The 20,467-nt window shown below is 45.9% G+C and overlaps 1 protein-coding gene across 1 annotated transcript; it reads right to left on the reverse strand.

Moving 5' to 3' along the window:
- Positions 1 to 490: 490 nt before the first annotated feature.
- LOC128918064 (myosin heavy chain, skeletal muscle, adult) lies at positions 491 to 19,136 on the reverse strand. Its single transcript, XM_054221939.1, has 38 exons — positions 18,915 to 19,136; positions 18,682 to 18,825; positions 18,432 to 18,588; positions 15,705 to 15,732; positions 15,493 to 15,607; positions 15,210 to 15,302; positions 15,016 to 15,079; positions 14,824 to 14,922; positions 14,614 to 14,717; positions 14,393 to 14,531; positions 13,637 to 13,755; positions 13,389 to 13,538; positions 12,432 to 12,602; positions 11,479 to 11,785; positions 11,303 to 11,379; positions 10,105 to 10,192; positions 9,889 to 10,006; positions 9,442 to 9,565; positions 8,650 to 8,786; positions 8,292 to 8,547; positions 7,291 to 7,533; positions 6,876 to 7,052; positions 6,645 to 6,790; positions 6,467 to 6,557; positions 5,989 to 6,378; positions 5,706 to 5,832; positions 5,406 to 5,524; positions 4,458 to 4,654; positions 3,857 to 4,040; positions 3,605 to 3,770; positions 3,309 to 3,433; positions 2,840 to 3,148; positions 2,477 to 2,680; positions 2,081 to 2,206; positions 1,811 to 1,981; positions 1,620 to 1,724; positions 1,382 to 1,477; positions 491 to 780 (listed from the first exon to the last, which is right to left on the reverse strand). The coding sequence occupies exons 1-38, from the start codon at positions 19,119 to 19,121 to the stop codon at positions 625 to 627; spliced, it is 5,829 nt and encodes a 1,942-aa protein (XP_054077914.1). The 5' UTR covers positions 19,122 to 19,136; the 3' UTR covers positions 491 to 624.
- Between the last annotated feature and the right edge of the window lie 1,331 nt (positions 19,137 to 20,467).

The following is a 20,467-nucleotide window of genomic DNA, read 5'->3' on the forward strand; positions in this document are numbered from 1 at the left end:
AGAAAGCCTTTGTTGAGATACTTTGCTGATAGGTTTTGGAAATCACAGTTGACTATATCAACTGTATCTCCCTGTCCACATGTTTATCTACCTTTTCAAAGGATTCTGTGTTAATCCACATATAAGACCGACTTGGACTTAATGGAATGCTCCCTTTGAAAGGACACAGACTACCTGTCCTCAGTTACACATACCAGTTTCCCATACAAGGATAAAGATTCCCCCAGACAGGGTAATGTTTTAGAGGGTAGTGTGCCAGAGACTCAGCTTTTGTTGAATTACTGTCCTTGATTTCTCTTCATGTGAAGCTAAATTTCTATTTGTACCGCAGCCACTAAATAGTATAGAAAAGTAATTAAGAACTAGAAGACAAAAGGCATTACCGTGACATAGGTACAAAAAAGTTGCAAGACAAATCCGTAACTAAAAGCTAAAGTTGGTACAGGCCTAACAAGTCAAAAGAGACACAAATTAAAATTGGTTCTCATGGTGGGTATGCACAGGAAACTACGTTCTTTATTCTCTAGACATTGACATGGTTACAAAGACTAATTACAGAAGAAAGTGACTGAGAGGTTCACATTTTGTGCAGCCCCCAGGTCACTTTGTTGCCTCAGGACATCCTCACTCTTCCTCTTCTATCTTCTTGCTGTGAAACTCCCGACTCTTCACTCGGAGCTTGTTGACCTGCGACTCTGCAATGTCAGCCCGCTCCTCGGCTTCCTCCAGCTCGTGCTGGATCTTGCGGAACTTGGAGAGGTTGACATTGGAGAGCTCCTCCTGTGCGGGGAGAGGGAGTCGGTGGTGAGGAGCCCAGGGCAGGGGTTTCGCTCCTCCTGCGCCTCCTCCCTGGGGGATGCCTGGGCCTCCACCCCCCACCCCCCACTGCTTACACATAAGCCTTGCACAGACCTCCTCATCCTCCCTTCTTCAGGACCCCACCGGGACAAGCTTCACCAGTACTGTGTCTCTCTTGAGGAGCTATTTTGTCAGTCGCGGTTGTCATTTGTGTACTTAGTCTCCCACTGCTCGCTGCCCAGCTACAAGTGTGGCTTATTAGGTCGAGACAAACCCGGAAGCCTTCTGCTGTCAATCAGCAGCAGAGATTCATGAACTTCTCAGTCAGTGGACGTGGCCCCTGGGTTTGTTTAGTCCGACCTCCTGTATAAAACAGGCTGCAGGACTTCCCTCACTTCATCCCTGACTGCAGGGTGCCCAGAACTCATCAAGGCCTTGTGACACAACAGTAAAATAGTGTGGCCAAGACTGTTGTGTCTTGGGAGCTTCTTCCATGTGCCTTGCGTTGGTATTCATACTCATCTCGACGAGCGTGCTGCCCTGATGGAAGGTGGCTCTTGCCCATTCTCTGAAATATACTTACAGCCTCCTCAGCTTGTCTCTTGTAGGATTTCACCTTCGTCTGCAGCTTGTCCACCAGATCCTGGAGCCTCAGAATATTCTTCCGGTCTTCCTCAGACTAGAGGGGTTGGTAAGCAGGAAAGGGAATGAATTATTGGCTCCCTGCCATGTGAGGTTACGCTTCCCCTTGGGAGTGGTGTGCGCAAAATCTGACGCGCTGTGAGAAAACTCTTTCAGCCCAAGGAGGCCTCCTGCCGTACCTGGTAGGTCAGCTCCTTCACCCTCCTCTCGTACTTGCGCACCCCCTTCACGGCTTCGGCGCTGCGCTTCTGCTCAGCATCAACCTCCCCTTCCAGCTCCCGCACCTGCAATGAGAAGCCCATCTTTGGAGCTTCCCTGGTATCTCTCCAAGGCACGTGCTCACTCCTGCAGAAACACCAGCCCTACGCACTCTGGCCTCCAGCTTCTGGATTTGCTTCTTGCCTCCCTTCAGTGCCAACTGCTCAGCCTCATCCAGACGGTGCTGCAGGTCCTTCACCGTCTGGTCCAGGTTCTTCTTCATCCTCTCCAGGTGAGCGCTGGTGTCCTGCTCCTTCTTCAGCTCTTCTGCCATCATGGCTGCCTGATGAGAGCAAAGAGGCAAAGCCATTTTTGGGGCTGGAGACATTCTCGGGGAGAATACATCCACCATCAGCAGCAGGGAAAGGATCTCCCGACTCACATCTGTGATGGCCTTCTTGGCCTTCTCTTCAGCATTGCGGGCTTCCTGGATCGTATCCTCCATTTCACCCTGGATTTGCATGATGTCTGTTTCCAGCTTCTTCTTGGTGTTGATCAAGCTGGTGTTCTGTGTAACAGGAAAGACATGATTTGTACTTTTAGACCTAATGCCTCCACTTCAAGAGTTGAAAGCGTGAGCGTTGTTTATGAAAGTCTCTAATGCAAGAGCCCTCTTTAGAGCTATAGCAGCAAACCAGACGCAGGTGGCTGGCTGGAACTGGCCAGATTACGGCATAGCTCTTCAAGTGTTTACACAGTAATCACTTACAAGATGCATAGCAATTGCATTCTGTCTTATCCCTTGTTGATGGGACTGATTTCCAGCAGAGTGCCTGACCTGGGTATGGAGGAGCTGCACGCGTTCAGTGGCATCCAGAAGCTCCTGCTCAGCCACTTTCCTGGAGCGCTCCGTCTGCTCCAGGGCTGCCCGTAGCTCCTCCACTTCAGCCTGCAGCAGGTTTGCTCTGCGCTCCACCATGGCCACCTGCTCCTTCAGGTCCTCCTGTGTCCTGAGAGCATCATCCAAGTGTAGCTGGGTATCCTTTAAGAGAAGAAAGGGAAACGATAAGATGGCACAGCACTGGAGCAGTGTTGGAGACAATGACACGCATGACTCGTTTACTAATGTGTCTGTGTGATTCTGATGTCGGTATACTACTAGGCAAGCTAGCCACCTGCATGTTCATCTTGGCCTTCATACCTTCAGCACTCCCTGTGTGTTTCTCAGGTTCTTTTGTGCCTCTGCAGCCATGCGGTTGGCATGGCTCAGCTGGATCTCCATTTCGTTCAGGTCTCCCTCCATCTTCTTCTTCAGCCGCAGGGCTTCATTCCTGCTCCTGATCTCAGCGTCCAGGGTGCTCTGCATGGACTCCACAATTCTGAGGTGGTTTCTTTTCATCTGGTCGATCTCCTCATCTTTCTCTGCTATCTTCCTGTCAATCTCAGACTTCACCTGGTTGAGCTCAAGCTGGAGGCGCAGGATCTTACCCTCTTCGTGCTCTAGGGAGGCCTGCACAAGTCAGCAGGAACAGTGACTTAAACGACCAGTTCCTTTCTTGCTAATCTCTTATGCAGTGTTTCATGAAACGTAAGCCTCATTTCCTGCCATCTCCGCAGAAAATTACTTCCATACTTTCACTCTGGACACCATTTATTAACACTGTGTCTACCTCAGCTTCCTCCAGGGAGGCTTGGAGTTCAGATTTCTCCTGCTCAATCTGCTTCTTGATTTTCTCCAGCTCATGAATCGCCTTTCCGCCCTCGGCAATCTGCTCCGTGAGGTCGGAAATCTCCTCTGTGGGAGCAAAGACCAATGACATGGTCAGGCACAGAGCAGAATGGGAAGGGCCCTTTCACACCAAGGTGACAGGCATCTTTGCCGACCTGCAGGCACAGACCCATACGGAATGGCAGTAGCGGTGGCTAGGGAAAGAGCTCTGCCAGGAGCCGAGGAACGGGGACTTACGCTGCAAGTTCTTGTTCTCACGCTTCAGCGTTTCCAGGTGGTCCAAGGACTCCTCATAGGCATTCTTCATCTTAAACAGCTCTGTGCTGAGAGAGCGAGACTCCTTCTGGGAGGCTTCCAGCTCAGCCTGCGTTTCCTCATACTTCTGCTTCCACTCTGCCAGGATCTGAAGAGAAACGGGGCGTGAGTATGGCTGTGGCAATCAGGAGGGGACGCTCTGCCCAGGAGCCGCAGGCCTGGAGCCCAAAACACCTTGTCAAAGTTCTTCTGCTTCTTATCCAGCGCTGCGCAGGCAGCATTCGATCGCTCCACGTCAATCATCAGGTCCTCCACTTCATTCTGCAGCCTCTGCTTTGTCTTCTCCAGGGAGGCACATTTGGCATTGACAGCTTCAACGTGTTCCTCGGCATCCTGCAGGCGCTGTGCCAGCTTCTTCCTGAGAGGAGATAAGCACAGCGCCAGGTTAGAGCTTAAAGGTGAGCCCACTTTTTACTGTTCACGAAAGGGATGTTGACCACTTTGGGGGTTTTGATGCTACTGCTTCTCACAGCATTTCTTCTGTTCCATGACGGCATGGAACGTAAAGAGTCTATCGCTTCTGGGTCCTAGCACCTACTGAGTATTAGGCCTGTCTTAGGCTTTCTAGCCATATAAAGGCTACGTTTCGTTTGTCCTTCCAAGCGATACTTCTTCCACAGCATTCTCTTCCTCTCCCTCCCTCTCTCCACTTTACCACAAAGACAATACTTCCCTGCCTTCATCCCACCCCTCTCCTAACCCACTCTCAAAGGCACCGTTTTCCCTTGACAGACTCAGTCTTCCCCAGCCATTTGACATCCCACTTCCCACATACTTGGCCTCCTCCAGCTCCTCCGTGCGCTGAATGGCGTCCGTCTCGTATTTGGTTCTCCACTGGGCCACTTCGCTGTTGGCCTTGGACAGGGCACGCTGCAGCTCCCCCTTGGCCTCCTGCTCCTCCTCATATTGTTCCCGCAGCAAGTCACAGTCGTGGCGAGCAGACTGCAAGGCGTGGGCCAGGGCACTCTTGGCCTGGGGAGATATTGGGATTGCTAACCTGAATCTTTGTCGTGAGATGCCTCTTGACAGTGAAATTGACAGTAAAATTAAAGAAGATAAAGAAGGCATTATCCCACTCTGCTCAGCCCTTTCAGGCCACACCTGGAATACTGTGTTCAGTTTTGGTCACCGCTATGCAAAAAGAGATGTGGACAGTCTGGAGATGGTCCAGAGGAGAACCGCTATGATGATCAAAGGACTCGGAAGCCTACCACATCAGGAAAGGCTGAGAGATTTGCGTTTGTTCAGTCTTGAGAAGACAAGGCTGAATGGAGACATTATCATGATGTTGTAGTATTTAAAGGGTGGCTGGAGATGGATGAAGATGGAGACTCCCTTCTTACAAGGACTCCCATGGAAAAGACGAGGGGTAATGGGTACAGGTTACTCCTGGGGAGATTCCAATTGGATAACGGAGGAAAATTTTCCACAATGAGAATAATCAGCCATTCGGATAATCTCCCCAGGGAAGTAGTGGATTCCCCAACATTGGACAGCTTTGAGATGCAGCTAGACTGGGTGCAGGGCCATCTTGTCTAAACCATGCAAAACCATTACGCTTCCTTCCCTCTCTAGCTTATGAGTTGGCGGATGTGCATTACTGGTGTTCCCTCCAGTACTACACGTGTCTGGGAAAGAATCTTGAAACAATCTTAGATCAGACAAAATTCTCCAGATGCTTTTAGGGGTGATCTAGGTTGTGGGCAGTAGGGTAATTCCACACCTTTATTTCTTCCTCTAGATGTCTCTTGAGTTCCTCAATCTGTTGCGTAAATCCTTGCTTGCCCCTAGACAGCTGAGAAATGAGAGCATCCTTTTCCTCCACCTGGCGTGAATATTCCCCTGGGACAGGCAAAGTGAGAAAAAAGTAACTAGGCGATCGATAATATGACAGTTTCTGCCTGCAAACCCAAGCAATGACCAGCAGCCTGGAGAGGTTATACCAGCTGTCACTTTGCACCCTGTGGTATGCTCCATGGCATGCAGATCCTCCCATTGCATCTCAGGAATGGGGGTGTCTCACCTGATTCAGTCTGCAGACGAGCTCTTTGAGTATTGAGGTCATTGATCATGCGCTGATTCTGCTCCTCCTTAGTTTTAATCTCACTCAGCTGGTCTTCCAGAGTGCGGCACATCTTCTCCAGATTGGCCTAGATAGCAAGCAATCCCAAGCAAGGAAAGGAGGTGAACACCTGGACTCTGCCTTGTCTTTACAGCAGGGATATTTTTAAGGAGAATGTGGCTGGTAGATGGAGCCTATGTGCCATACCTTGGCCCTGTGAGCATGTTCTACTGCAATTGCATACCTTGGCTTTGGAGACAGACTCCATGTTACTGGCCAAGTCATCAATCTCCATCTTCAGCTCACTCTTCTCCTTCTCCAGCTTCTGCTTCACTCGCTGCAGGTTGTCGATCTGCTCCCCAAGCTCAGCTGTGCTGTCCGCGTGCTTCTTCCGCAGGGCGGCAGCCGTGGCCTCGTGCTGCAGCGTGGCCTCCTCAAGGTCACGACGCATCTTCTGAAACTCTGCCTCACGCTTCTTGTTCATATCGATCTGAGCTGCGGTAGCCCCTCCTGCTTCTTCCAGGCGCTCGCTGATCTCCTCGAGCTCCCTCGAGAGGTCAGCCCGATGCTTCTCTGCTTTTGCCCGAGAGGTTCGCTCTGCCTCAATTTCCTCCTCCAGTTCCTCAATACGTGCCTGCGGAACATTGGGCAGCCTTCACACCCATGCCCTCCTCCTTCCTCACCTGGGACCCAGTGAAAGAGGGGAAGGAACAGAGACTTGCCTGCAGCTCCTTGATCTTCTTCTGCAATTGCATGCCCAGGGCTTGCTCATCCTCGATTTTGCTCTGGATCTGGCTGATTTCAAAGTCTTTCCTTTGGGCAAAGCAAACCATGTTAGAGCTCAAAGGAAGAAGACAAGTGCACCAGCCCAGCGCTCAGGTGCCCCACAGCCACACTTACTTCTTCAGTTTCTCATCCAGCTGCTGCTTATCATTTTCCAAATCCATTATGCTGTCATGGGCCAGCTTCAGGTCTCCTTCGAGTTTCCTCTTAGCTCTCTCAAGGTCCATGCGCAGTTTCTTCTCTTGCTCCAGGGACCCTTCCAGCTAAACACAACAACACCACCAGTGCTCTCTTCGCAGTGTCTGACTGTGCAACATCTTTAATCTTCTCATATGCCTCTATACTTACATCGTCCACTTGCTGCTCCAGCTTGGTCTTGGCTTTGGTCAGCGTATTGACTTTGTCCTCTTCTGCCTGCAGGTCATCCAGTGTCTGCTGATGGGCCTCTTGGAGGGCTTTCTTCTCTTTTGTCAGCTTGGCAATGGTCTCGTCCAGGGCTGCCATCTCCTCTGTGAGGTTTTTCACCTGTTGATTGTAAGAAAGTGCAGAAACTCGTTTTAGGAGACTTAACTGCTAGCGCAGTGACCTTTTCACCTTGCAATGTTTTTGCAGGAGCTTGTTTTTTATTTGGGCTGTTGGGGCGTAGCTGCCCCGCTGTGATGCTCCTGGTATGTTCCAAACCAAGCTTCGTTCTGAGGGTATGGGGCTGCTGTGGGAGGCATCTGTCTCTTCACCCTTTATGTGATTCCCTGTGTGTGTGTACCTTGTTTTCAGTGGCATGCTTTTCCTTCTCCACTTTGGCCAACGTTAACTCGAGGTCATCAATATCTTTCTTCAGCTCTGAGCATTCATCCTCCAGTTTCCTCTTCTTGGCTGTCAGCTCAGCATTAATTTCCTCCTCATCCTCAGCCCTTTCAGTCACCTCCTTAATTTTGGCTTCCAGCTGGATTTTGGTTTTGATGAGCTGGTCGCATCTTTCCTCAGCATCAGCCAAGCTGTCTGCTTCCTGGTGGGGAGACACGGATTTTTAGTGGGTTGAAAAGTTTTGAAGATTCTCTGTCCTGCCTTTTGGATCACCCAGTGGGCATGTGTTAAAACGGGGGCTGAACCTGGCCTTCCTCTCCAGCAATGGGAAGATCGTGCCAACTGTCTACTGGGAAACCCGTTCATCTGGAATCAACACGGACTCCAAAGTTTTTGTGTGTCTTCAAAATGCCTCACAGATTGGGTTGCTGACAGAAAAAGGCTTCAATAGCTTTTTCTTTCTAATTGTCTTTGTGAGAATAATTTAGTGGGGCAAGGCATGGGGTTTTTTTGGTGTGAAGAAACTGCCTTTTCCTAATGTACCGAGAATGGGAAGTATCCATGTTTCCGAAAGTAATCAAGGCCGCCTTGCGTAGCTGCAAGTAGGAAAGGCTCGTCCTTCTCAAGTTTGCCTTTACTCTGTTAGACAGATACACTGCTTTGAAAGCTGAGTAGAGGGAGATGCTTCCCTTCCAGTTCAGAGCGCCCTGCTGGGGATTACATGTTGGCTACTGCTGCGTGCCTCTTTCCTCAGACAGCAGGAATGTTGAGTCTTGAGTGGGGCTGCCATGAGCCTCACCATGCCCCTGCCAGTGCCTGTTTACTCAACGGTAGAGCATGTGTTTATAGACTGTTTTCTACTGCATGTCAGTCTGCTTCCTGCAAGTCCCCACTTAAGGTAAGAAGCATTCTGGCTGTGTATCATTCTTTTCCCAGGGACAAATGAACAGTGATACTCACAGCCTGCACTTGGAGCTGCAGGTCATTTTTTTCCTGCAGCAGGACCACCATTTTCTCCTCCAGCTCCTTCCTCTTTGCCTCAGACTTTGCAAGCTCTTCCTTGGTTTTCTCAAATTCTTCCTTCATGTTGGCCATCTCCTTCTCAGATTCTGCACTCTTCAGCAAGGGCTTGATCTTGAAGAACAGCTTCATCCAGGGCCAGTGCTTGACGTTCATGAATGCACGGACATTGTACTGGATACAGAAGATTGATTCCCTGAAAAGAAATTGACGTGGCTATTGCATAGCTTCCGTGGGATGAATTTAAACTTAATTAGTAAAGTATCATGAGAGCAAACTATATATGACAAATGTCTACCTCCTCTCCACCATTCTCCGGTACTCTACTCTCATCAGGAAGCCCCTGCATCTGGCTTGTGTGCGAGTGATAATTTCTGCCAGCTTGTCATCTCTCATTTCCTCCAGGAGTCCCAGCAGCCCAGCTTTGAAGAACACCTTGAGAAGGAAATGTTTCAACATTTCATTGTACATGTAGTACAAAATAGAGGCACATAGTCTTTCAGTATCCTGAGGCAGATCTGAATGGCCGTGACCAGCCTCACCTTGGGCCTCTTCCCAAACCCTCTACCCAAAGGTCTGTGAACTTCCCATAAGCTCAGCCCTAAGTACTCATGGCCCTGTCTAAGTTATGTGGTAAGAGTTATGGCTTCCTGTTCAGCCACAGCCTCAACCACACCTATGCGTGGTCATGGACCCCAGTGAGCTCTACCGTGACGTGTGATCTTACCTGGCTTGATGTTAGACCAATCTCATTGCTGTGGATCAGTCCAGGAATTAATGAACAGTGCCTGGGCCTTGTTAGCCTACATGTACGTGACCCTGAACAATCTCAAAAAACAAAGCTTTATGGCTTCACCTCAGACCTTCATTAATGTCATAAACCCACCTGATGATCTTGAGCCTTTGTTGAACCTGACTGCAATTCCAGGGCCTTCCCCACTTGCCTTGCTTGGGTACTGTGGGGCTGGACACTTGCTGATTGATGCTCCTAACCTGCCAGCTCTGTCATTGTACTGTGCTCCCTGCCACTGACAAAGCAGCCCACCCTTACCGCTCCCTGACAAACTCCTAATGCAGGACTTGTTTCTACCTTGGTGTGACCAAATCTGTACTGAGTGTGGTCCACATCAATGGACCCAAGGAGCTTTTCTGAAGCCTTCTTGCTGTCCATGAACTGTCCCTCTGGAATAGCACTTGCATTAAGCACTCTGTATCTGCAGAAGAAAACAGAACATGAAGAAATCCCCATCAGCAAAACTACCACTATAACTGAAGCCCACAGCCTTTTCAGACTCTGTCATTGAATCAGTCTCATGCCTGGAAACAGTCATCCTTTCAGAACAGGATATAGAGAGTGTATTTACTATTAACTATTAAGTGCAAGAGAATCATGATTTCAGCAATGTCATATCATCATGAACATAAAACATTTCTGTATTACTGCTCAGTACCAACTTAAAGTATAATGTTTCAAGTATACTGTGATACTCAGGTTATTCATCTTGGTCTGAATGGACAGGAAGGTGTGCGCTCATACCTTTGTTTGAAGTCAGCGTACAAGACTCTGCTGGGGAACCCTTTCCTGCAAATTCTGATCCCTTCCAGCACACCATTGCACCGCAGCTGATGCAGCACCAGCTCATGCTCCATGGCACCTAACAAATACAGCCATTAGTGACTACCCCATTGTTTGATACTCACTCAGGAGAAGGGCTTCTGTGGCTTGAGTTTTCCTCCTATTGGGCTCCCTTACCGGGTGTTTTTGTTTCATTTGGGATGATGCATCGTACAAAATGGGGGTGAGTGCTTCTCAGGTTAGCCATCAGCTTGTTTAAATTCTCCTGTGAGATCATGAAATGAAGTTTGTATTATTAAGCATAAGCACTGGAAGTTTAATAGTGGATGTATCAAACTGAGTGTTTCAGAATGCAGACCTGTCTTCTCCAAAACATCTTACAGAGTTCCCAAAGGAAACTAGGAAACTGAAGGCCCCCAAATTTTTGGTTGTGAAATTCTTTCGTAGAAAAATAGTACTACTTTTCCTTGATGTCCTTATACAAATACATAGCTGCCACCTCCCAGTTTTCCTTCCAGCTGGTATTTCTTGTGGTATTTAGTTGGGCATTTTAGGTGGATGACGTGTACTCTTGGCTAAGCGTGATTAGCATCTGATTTGGCAGCTAAAGAAGTTCTTTTTAAATGGATGGAATATTTGTACAGCCCATATAAATTGACTGGTTTAGTAGTAATTCTGTCTCCCTAAGTATCTCCACCTCAGTCACATGGAAGCCTTGAAAACATAACTGAAAACTGACCTCAAAATTCATTAAATTGATGTAATTTAACATTCAATCTCTTTCCCTATTGAAATGAAAACATTGTCATAGAATCTTACAATCTTAGAATCTCAAGGCATTTTTTTGTTTTTGATGTTTAATCTATTATTTTTGAATTCTACAATGTCTCAATACTGAAAATCTTCATAGATACATAAAACAAGTATGGGAAATATCCTTGAAGTCTCCAGAGGTTATTTTAAAGTTTAGATGATTTGTTATTCACTCACAATAAAAGTAGCTGAACTTCATTCACCTTTGGGGGATTTTTGTAGAATATTCAGGGAAGGTAATAGCAAACTAAGGCATGTGGAATAAACCAGCCAAAATATAAAGATGCAGTATCAAAAGTTAATTCGAAAAAAGTCTAAGACAATTGCAGGAGTTCTAGGAGGTGGGCAATATCATTCTGTCTCCAGAAATAAAAGGAAGCCCATGCATGCGTTGAGGTTGAGACTTTCTGGTGTTCTAAGGGGGTAGTTCTGTGTTTTCCAAGGATGGCAAGGGAAGGATTTTCAAGGATGACAAAAGCTATGACCAAAAATGAAACAGACTTTTCAGAATCAGAATAAAATTGCTTTCCATCTTCAAAGAGATAATAAATTCTACCCTTACCCGGAAAAGAGCTGAGACAGTCTGGAAAGAAGAACCCTTCTTCTTCCCACCTTTCTTGCCACCACCACCACCAGCCTCTGCAAAATTGAAGAAATTGAGCAGGTGCCTTTAACATTGTCTTTGGGATTCCCCTTTGTACAGCTTGAACGCATGGAAATGGATTTTACAGAGCTTACCTGCTTCCCCACCATAGTTGGCAAAGAGTAAAGCCAGTGTCTTCACAGATGATTTCTGGTACAACCCAATGACAGTTTCATTCAGGGGGTCCTTGTTCTTCTCAAGCCAGCCAGTGATGTTGTAGTCTACTGTGCCAGCGTAGTGCACCAGGGAGAAGTGGGCCTCAGCCTTGCCTTTGGCAGGCTTGGGCTTCTGGAAGTTGTTGGACTTGCCCAGGTGCTGGTCGTAGAGCTTGTTCTTGAAAGAGGTGTCAGTTGCCTTGGGGAACATGCACTCCTCTTCCAGGATGGAGAAGATGCCCATGGGCTGGAAGGTACCACAAGAAGTGACAGAGAAAGATGATCATGATGTGAATCATGTGCTGTGAACATCAAAGATACCAGTGTGTTGCTGGTAGCATCTCTGCCTGGGTAAGGCCTAAGTTTGTCAGGAGTTGTTCTCAGCCAGGGAGCTTATTTCTGCCTTCCCTGGCCTTCCTGCAGCCTGTCTTCATGGAACTGGTAAGAACCTCTATCCGCTTCAGGTTACAGTTGGGTGTAGAATTGAAGGGAGAAGTGGTAAACAGAAAAACAATTGGGAAAAATAGCTACAAGAGGCCTAGTACTTTTGGGAAGTCAGGTGAGACACTATTTATTTCCCAAATTTCTGCGTGGAGTTCTGATTTGAGTCTTCAGAGGAAAAAGGAAAGGAGACTGACTCCATTTTTTTAAAGAGAATACTGTTGGTGGGAGTCCAGGCTACCTTTTCCATGCTTGAAGCCCAGGTAATGAAGCATTGATGACACAGATTTGCATTTCCCAATTTCTCTTTCCCACACTAAAATAAGTTTCAGTGCAAAATATTTTCTTTAACTGACACTGAATGTCTGGCTCTGAGTTCTTTCTGAGCTGAATCTGGCTCGGAAACACCACAGAATCCCAAAACATATTGTACACTTGTATGGAAAAGGTACCTTCTCAATGAGCTCAATGCAGGCAGCCAGGTCCATCCCAAAGTCAATGAACTCCCATTCAATTCCTTCCTTCTTGTACTCCTCCTGCTCCAGCACGAACATGTGGTGGTTGAAGAACTGTTGCAGTTTCTCATTGGTGAAGTTGATGCACAGCTGCTCAAAGCTGTTGAACTGCCCAAAGCAAGGAGAGGTGCACAGGTTCTCAAGGTGTGGCAAATACCGCAGCGTTTTGCTGGCATTCTCCTAATGTTATTTGAAGTTCCCCAGCTGAAACACCACTCCTAACCGTACCGTAACAGCCTGTGTTTCCCTAAGCAGGACTTCTCCTGTAAAATGTACTGTCCTCAAAGGATTTTATTCTTACCACTTTTGAAATCAGACTAAAGGTAACATGTCTTTTTTACTGTGCTACTCAAAAGCAAATCCTTCAGTAACCTTAGCTGTAGCATCGTATAGGTGTCTCAGCTCGCTGACCACCCAGAGAGAGGAAGCCTCCTCAGTGTCCCACCCAAGAACTTCTCTGCACTCAGATCAGCAATCTGGGGGTTTCTTCTGGGGACACAGAAGTCCTAGCATCGCCACTGTATTCACAACACAGGAAACACGTTGTGAACTTTTCCATAGCACTGCCCTTTCCCTGGCTCTTTCAAGAGCATCAACACCTTTGGCCTACATCTGTGTGAGCCTTAGTCCTAGACCTGTCTCCTAGAGCTCAAGGGCCTCTGAGACCATTTGTCAGAAAGCAGAGCTTTCTTCTACCTGTTGACAACGTTAGAATCAAAGTGTTTGTTAGCAAAGCCATTTGCGGGTGCTGCTGTGACGGAGAGAGGGGTTTCTAGAAAACTGCAGACGAGGAGGATAAGCTTCTGAATCTTCTTAAAAAGAAGTGTGTTTCTGAGTCTGCATGACCCCTCCCTGGCCCTCCCTTGACTACGGTGCCAAATCCTTCTTCCTTACGTCAAAGATCTCAAAGCCAGCAATGTCCAGGACACCAATGAAGTACTGTCTGGGTTGCTTGGTATCCAGCTGTTGGTTGATGCGAACAACCATCCACAGGAACATCTTCTCATAGACAGCCTTTGCCAGAGCGCCAACAGCATTGTTCACCTAAAGCAGAGAAGCAAGGACCAGAGTTACCTCCTAGGGTGAAAGAAGAATCCACAGGTATTCTTTCAAACCATTTATTTCCTACCTCCACATTTTACCTGTGACACATTTTGACCTTTGGTCACGTATTCATTCCCAACCTTGACTCGGGGATAACACAGGGCTTTGAGCAATTCAGCTGAGTTCAGGCCCATCAGGTAGGCAGCCTTGTCAGCCACTGGAGAGGGACAGAGAGAGAAGCATTTATTTTGGACAACAGCTAGAATTTGCTCAGTGTGAACAACTCTGCTGTTCATGTTCTAGAAATGGAAAAGCATTGGTCTGGTCTCATACAGAAGGTCTGGGAAGGAATGCAAATTCTGGAAGCTAATCACGGCCTTCTATGAAAGCAACAACAATACGGCTTGGATGGGAATAGCTTGAATCTGGAAGTTCCCAGAAGAACCCCAAAGGCCTCTGGTAACACATGAGGCATACGTGCAGCACATTCCTTTTCTGTGGAATGTGTATTTGTGCATAGCAAAGAAAGAAGGACTTATTTCACCAAAAATATGATGGAACATCATGATGACTATCTGGTTGAAGATCTAGGAGAGAGAGAGAGAGATCCTGTGTTGAAGTTGAAATTCCTCCTTTCAGGCTGTGTTTCTTTGGGGAGTATCCTTTAGATAAAATAGTGGTATTTCCCAGGATCAGGGAAGCACCTCTGCAGTTACATAGACAATGACCAAAGATGTTTTTCCTCAGTGTTTTATGTGGTGACTTGGTCTAACAAAAGTCTGTCTTTGGAGGCTAACATATCTCTGCAGACAGAGAAGTTCTTTGAACAAGCCAGTTGCTGAATTTGCTGATACCTTCTGTGCCATCAGGCTCTGCCTGCTCCTCTCGTTGTTTCTGCTTGAACTTCAGGTTCCCGTAGTGCATGACAGCCCCTGTCAGCTTGTAGATGGCGGTCTTTTCATCAGCAGTGAAGCCCAGGATGTCAATGGCACTCTGCAGTCAAAACAATGAAGTCAAAAGATTGCCTAAGAACCTTAACAATATCATTAAAAAATGTTTCCTTTATAGTACTTACATCTGTAGCCATGAGCTCCTCCTGGTCATCAATGCTGGGAACAGTGACCTCACCTTGACTCACATAGTGGAAGTCAAAAGGATTGGTGGTAATGAGGAGCATGTCTGAAAGCAGGAAGAGGCAAGGCACAGGCTTAGTTGTGCCAATCAGCTAACAGAGGGAACTGTTGCTCAGCGATCATCCTCAAAAAGACATAATGATAGTTCCTACCGATTAACTCTGGCTTCTTGTTGGACATGATCTGATAAAATATGTGGTAGCTTCTTTCTGCCTTCAGCTGGAAAGTGACTCTGGACTTCTCCAGCAGATCTGGCAAGAACAGTAGGACAGAGTTAGGCAGAGGAACACACATGGAGGTGGGAATTTTGTAAGGAATGGGATCAGGCCAGGAGAGTCTCTTACAAGTTTCAATGTCAGCAGAAGCCAGTTTGCCCGTGGCTCCAAAGTGGATTCTGATGAATTTGCCCTGTTAAGGAGAAGAAGCAGCATTTCAGCCTGGATACGTTCTTTTGGCATCTCCTTTATGGGGAGTACTGCTCGGGCCATAACCTATCTTGAAATGAAAGGGAGACATTTTGTCTAAAGCAATAACTTACAAAACGTGAGGAGTTGTCGTTCCTCACGGTCTTGGCATTTCCAAAAGCCTCCAGCAGTGGGTTAGCGCTGATGATTTGATCCTCAAGCGTTCCCTGCAGGATGATAATTGTCACTAGTTATCCTTTCCAAAAATCATTTCAGGAAGAGAGGAAAGCATTGATTCAAGCCATGAATTAGTGATTTCATCCTCAAGCATTCCCTGCAGGTATATAATTATTCAGTTAGTTATTAGTCCAGTTATTGCTAACTTGGCAATTACATGCCAAGTTCTTCCTGACTCACCTGCATTTTGCCTGACGACTGCTCTTCCTTCTTTTTCTCCCCGCTCGCTGCAATTGTTGCAAAGTACTGGATGACACGCTTTGTGTTCACAGTCTTCCCTGCACCGGATTCTCCGCTGTCAAACCAAAGAGAGAAGCAGAGAGCGTGCGGTCAGGCAGGAGGTCCCCTGGCACCGGGCAGCCCCGCAGGGACCCGAGCAGGGATGTACATACGTGATCAGGATCGACTGGTTCTCGCGATCTGTGAAAAGAGGCAGAAACAAAGATGCTGCTAATGGCATTCTTGAGTAATACAGAGCACAATATGTGTGATAAATAAAAGCAGTGCTTTTAGAGAGCCTATGGATTATACGGAGAGGGCTGGAGTTATCAAAGTTTGGAGTTTTTCAATGTTTTTTTCACCTCCGAGGTATTCATTTACACTCCTTTTTTTGGTCATTGAAATAGGACATTTCTTTTTAATTTAACCTATTTTTCATATCAGTCTCTGTATGAAATGAATAGTGATGCAAGTACACCTGTTACTTTCCACTGACATGAAGAAGTCTGGAGGATTATCTTCCCCAGAGAAGTCTGTTATATACATTGGAAGGTTTTGGTATGAAAAGAACTCCCTGTAGAATCCACAGAGAAGAATATAAAATATTTTGTATGCCCTTTTATGTTCCCAGCAAGTATAACTAACTCCTTATACATCAGTGAATCGTCAAACAAATATTTTAAGACCCTCAGATCAGTTTATACCTGTTTCCCTTTAACAAAATATTCTTTGAGAAGTCTGATTAATTAGATCTCATTTCCAAGTAGCAAGGGGTTGTAGCCACCAACTGTATGAGTCAAAGGAATTCTGATCTCCCCCTTACCTAACTCATTTCTACAAGTGTAGAATTTTAATCTGTGCTTTCCAGCATTGATTAAATGTTTAAACAAGAGCTTTTTTTTTTTTTCTCCTTTTCTTACTTTTCCAATTCACCGGTGAATTCAAAGGAATTCTTGCTAAGGTGGAAAAGAATGTGGGGGGTTTATTGCTTTGGTTTTCTTTCAGATTGTTTCTGCTCATTTTTTGTTTATATCTGTCTTTACAAGTCTGTTCTTAAATGAACTAACTAAGAGAAGGAAGAAAGAAAATAGCAAATGTTAAAAAAAATGCTAAACTACTTGTTCATGAACCTTCTCCAGTTTTAAATGTGGAAGTGGAAAAGAAGAAAAAAAATATTCAAATTATCATTCTACTTTTGTTCAATAGTTGGGGACTTGGTGTTCCCCAGGGTTCAGTACTGGGTCCATTCCTCTTCAATATATTCAGCAGTGACCTGGACGAGGGGATAGAGTGCACCCTCAGCAAGTTTGCTGATGACACAAAGCTGGGGGGGGGTGGCTGACACACCGGGAGGCTGTGCCATCATACAGAGAGACCTGGACAGGCTGGAGAGTTGGGCAAAGAGGAACCTAATGAAATTCAATAAGGGCAAGTGTAGGGTGCTGCACCTGGGGAGGAATAACCCCCTGCACCAGGACAGGTTGGGGGTGACCTGCTGCAGAGCAGCTCAGTGGAAAGAGACCTGGGAGTCCTGGTGGACAACAGGATGACCATGAGCCAGCAATGTGCCCTTGTGGCCAAGAAGACCAATGGCATCCTGGGGTGCATCAAGAAGAGTATGGCCAGCAGGTGGAGGGAGGTCATCCTCCCACTCTGCTCTGCCCTGGGGAGGCCACATCTGGAGCACTGGGTCCAGTTCTGGGCTCCCCAGTTCAAGAAGGACAGGGAACTGCTGGAGAGGGTGCAGCAGAGAGCTACCAAGATGATGAGGGGACTGGAACACCTCACTTATGAAGAAAGGCTGAGAGATTTGGGTCTCTTCAGTCTGGAAAAAAGACGACACAGGGGGGGTCTCATCAACGCTTATAAATACTGAAAGGGTGGGTGTCAGGAGGATGGGGCCGGGCTCTTTTCAGTGGTGCCCAGTGACAGGACAAGAGGTAATGGGCACAAACCTGAGCATAGGAAGTTCCACCTAAACATGAGGAGGAACTTCTTTAATTTGAGGGTGGCAGAGAACTGGAACAGGCTTCCCAGAGAGGTGGTGGAGTCTCCGTCTCTGGAGACATTCCAAACACGGCTGGAGGCGTTCCTGTGCCACCTGCTCTGGGTGACCCTGCTCTGGCAGGGGGGTTGGACTAGATGATCTCCAGAGGTCCCTTCCAACCCTATGATTCTATGATTCTATGACTTTTTTTAACAGTCAACATTATTAGTCCATGATGTTCATTGCGGAATCATGAAACAACTGTAGATGTATGATCATCAAATCATTTGTTCCATTCTACATATTACAGTTTTGGTGCAGAGAATTCTAGTCCTTTCTGGTCTAGTGCAACTTTCATGCCTAAGAAGCAAATCCATCATACAGGAGTATTAACTAAGAGCTAATTTGAAATGAAGGCATTTATCATTGTTCTCAGAGGGTGCAAATTTGCTGGGATTGTGTCTCTTCTTCTTTCTTGCTGTAAATGTCAGAATAAAACATGAAATCAAATCATTTGCTTTTTCAAACAATGTCTTCATGAAGCCAAAACAGCTAGAAATTAACCTACAATACAGTTTTGGGAGAGATTAATTCAGTTGTTCAGAGCTCTGTTAATATTTTCTGTCACATTTTAAGCAAATTAAATCTCAAAAATATGTAGGGGAGAATTTTTGTTCCAGCTGACTCACTTCATCCTATTAATTATTCTTCAGTGTAGCTTTTTCAACGCTGTTGTCTGCATGCTATCAATCACAGTTTTAAAAATCATTAGGACAGAACTGTGTCTCATGCACAATATCAACAGCTGTAAAATAAGTTAATTAAAGGCTCATGCTGAGGTTTATGTCTCTACACACACAAATATTTAAAAAAAAAAAATTATCTGGCCCTGAAGATGCTGCCATTGTCTCACCAGTCAGCATGAACTGATAGGCGTTGTCAGAGATGGAGAAGATGTGTGGAGGGGCCTCCTGGCGCTTCTTGCCTCGGTAGGCCAACACCACCTCCGGGTTGTACACCGGCAGCCACTTGTAGGGGTTGACAGTGACGCAGAAGAGACCCGAGTAGGTCTGCAAGGAAGGGAGATGGCACGTTGGCTTCCACTTAGCCTGGCAGAGTGGTTCCTCCTAGCTACCCAAAGGCAGAGTGCTGCTGGTACTTACGTAGATCATCCAGGCTGCATAACGCTCTTTGAGGTTGTACAGCACAGCGGGTTCGTGGAGGTGGGTCATCATGGCCATGTCCTCAATTTTGTCGTACTTGGGAGGGTTCATGGAGAAGATTTGATCTTCCTTCACAGTCAGGGTCTGTCAGATGAAGAAAGAGATGCGTGACTGTCAGCTAAGAGCTGAGACTAGGAATTACATACAGGTTTTAAGCCTTGAATTTTCCTCACCTCTCCTGCTTCAGTCTTGACGGTGACCTTCCCTGATTCTTTGCTCTGGATTGTCCCTTTCACAAAGGATTCCTTAGGATGCACCACAAAGACTGAAGTCTTAGCATCAAAAGGCTTGTTCTGGGCCTCAATTCTTTCCTTTTCTGACTTTCGGAGGTAAGGAGCTGCCTCCCCAAAGGCAGCCATCTCAGAGTCCGGAGAGGTCATTTCTGCACTTATACAGGAGACACAGTCAGCAGAGTACTCTGTAGGAAAGAAGATATATTGAGTAAGTGAGTGAAGAGCTTTATGTGGAAGAGAGGAAATTTCTTGCACTTGGATCTCTTCAAATATTTAAGTAGGTATGAGCAAGTCAAAAGTTGCATTTAAACTTCACAGTCTTGGCTCAAAATACTTGTATACTTTCCTGAAATGAGTCCTTAGACATCTAGCTGTGTAACAAAGTATAGAACAGTTCTTTAGTGTTGCAGTATTGTAGTACAGTTTAGCAGTAATACCTCAACTTTGTGGACACTAGTGAATTTTGACATTGCCATAGCAGATACTTCCTATTAAATGTCTCTGATTTTTTTCTTTTTCTTTAATTCTACCCAAGAGTCTCTGAAAATTGCAAATAGTGGCTTGTCACTAGAAAATTTACTTGCTAGGGACAATTATTCTTGCATTATGACAGATATAAATGTCACTATTGCCTGTTCTGCTTTTTAGAAATCTTAAATGGTTGGATTACTTCCTGTTCCTTAAAAGTTGGTAAATCTTGGTATTAATTGCGGTGGCAGAGGCTAAAAGTCAGTCACTGCTGTTTGAAAACATAGCAGCTTATTTTGTGTTGCACAGATATCCAGAGCTAATATATAAGCTGAAGGAAAAAATGCTACTTTCAAACCTAGAATAAAATCACTGGTGATACAGACAGTCCCTGACAGAAATGGTTATCCAAGGCTTACAGGGATTTAAATAGAATAAAGAGGTATATGTTCAGAAGTTCACAGAAGCATTACACTTACCTTGAAATTTCCTGTCAAGACTGGGCACAGCACTCCAAAGAGGCTTTTATAGAGTCTGGTATGCAGATGCTCTGGATGTTTCCTTTTCCTTCTGTCAAAATATATTTTGGCAAACCATCTTTGGCAAGCCATCTTTGGCAAAACTTTGTCTGGCAAACTTAACTAACGACATAATTGTCATTTGATTTGACTGGATATATTTAGATATGTTTTACATCTTACCATTCCTGTGGATACATTTTCTATAAATAGTCTGACAGGGCTATTAATGAGGGAATCTTGAGTAGTCAAGGCACTTAAAGAACTTGGTTGTAAAAGTTATAGGTTACTCTACTGGGATAAGTTGATCTTTGACCCAGCTGAGATTCTTTGGCATTTCTGTACTGCAATTATTCCAGATGTAAAATGGGAATAGTACAATGTATGTTGTGCACATGGTTCTGTGAATGCAGGGATTGCCTTTACAGAGTTAGAAAATACAATTCTGCAAAAGACAAATCATAACTAAATGTTATTCAATAATTCATTATATGTTATATTGAAAAG

This window comes from Rissa tridactyla, chromosome 15, assembly GCF_028500815.1.
Source record: "Rissa tridactyla isolate bRisTri1 chromosome 15, bRisTri1.patW.cur.20221130, whole genome shotgun sequence".
Classification (NCBI taxonomy): Eukaryota; Metazoa; Chordata; class Aves; order Charadriiformes; family Laridae; genus Rissa; species Rissa tridactyla.

Coding starts and splice junctions, on each gene's coding strand:
- LOC128918064 (XM_054221939.1), bottom strand. CDS start 19,121: ATGACCTCTCCGGACTCTGAGATGGCTGCCTTTGGGGAGGCAGCTCCT. Junction 5,525..5,705: donor TCGTCTGCAGACTGAATCAG/GTGAGACACCCC, acceptor TGCCTGTCCCAG/GGGAATATTCACGCCAGGTG. Junction 4,655..5,405: donor ATCTAGAGGAAGAAATAAAG/GTGTGGAATTAC, acceptor ATATCTCCCCAG/GCCAAGAGTGCCCTGGCCCA.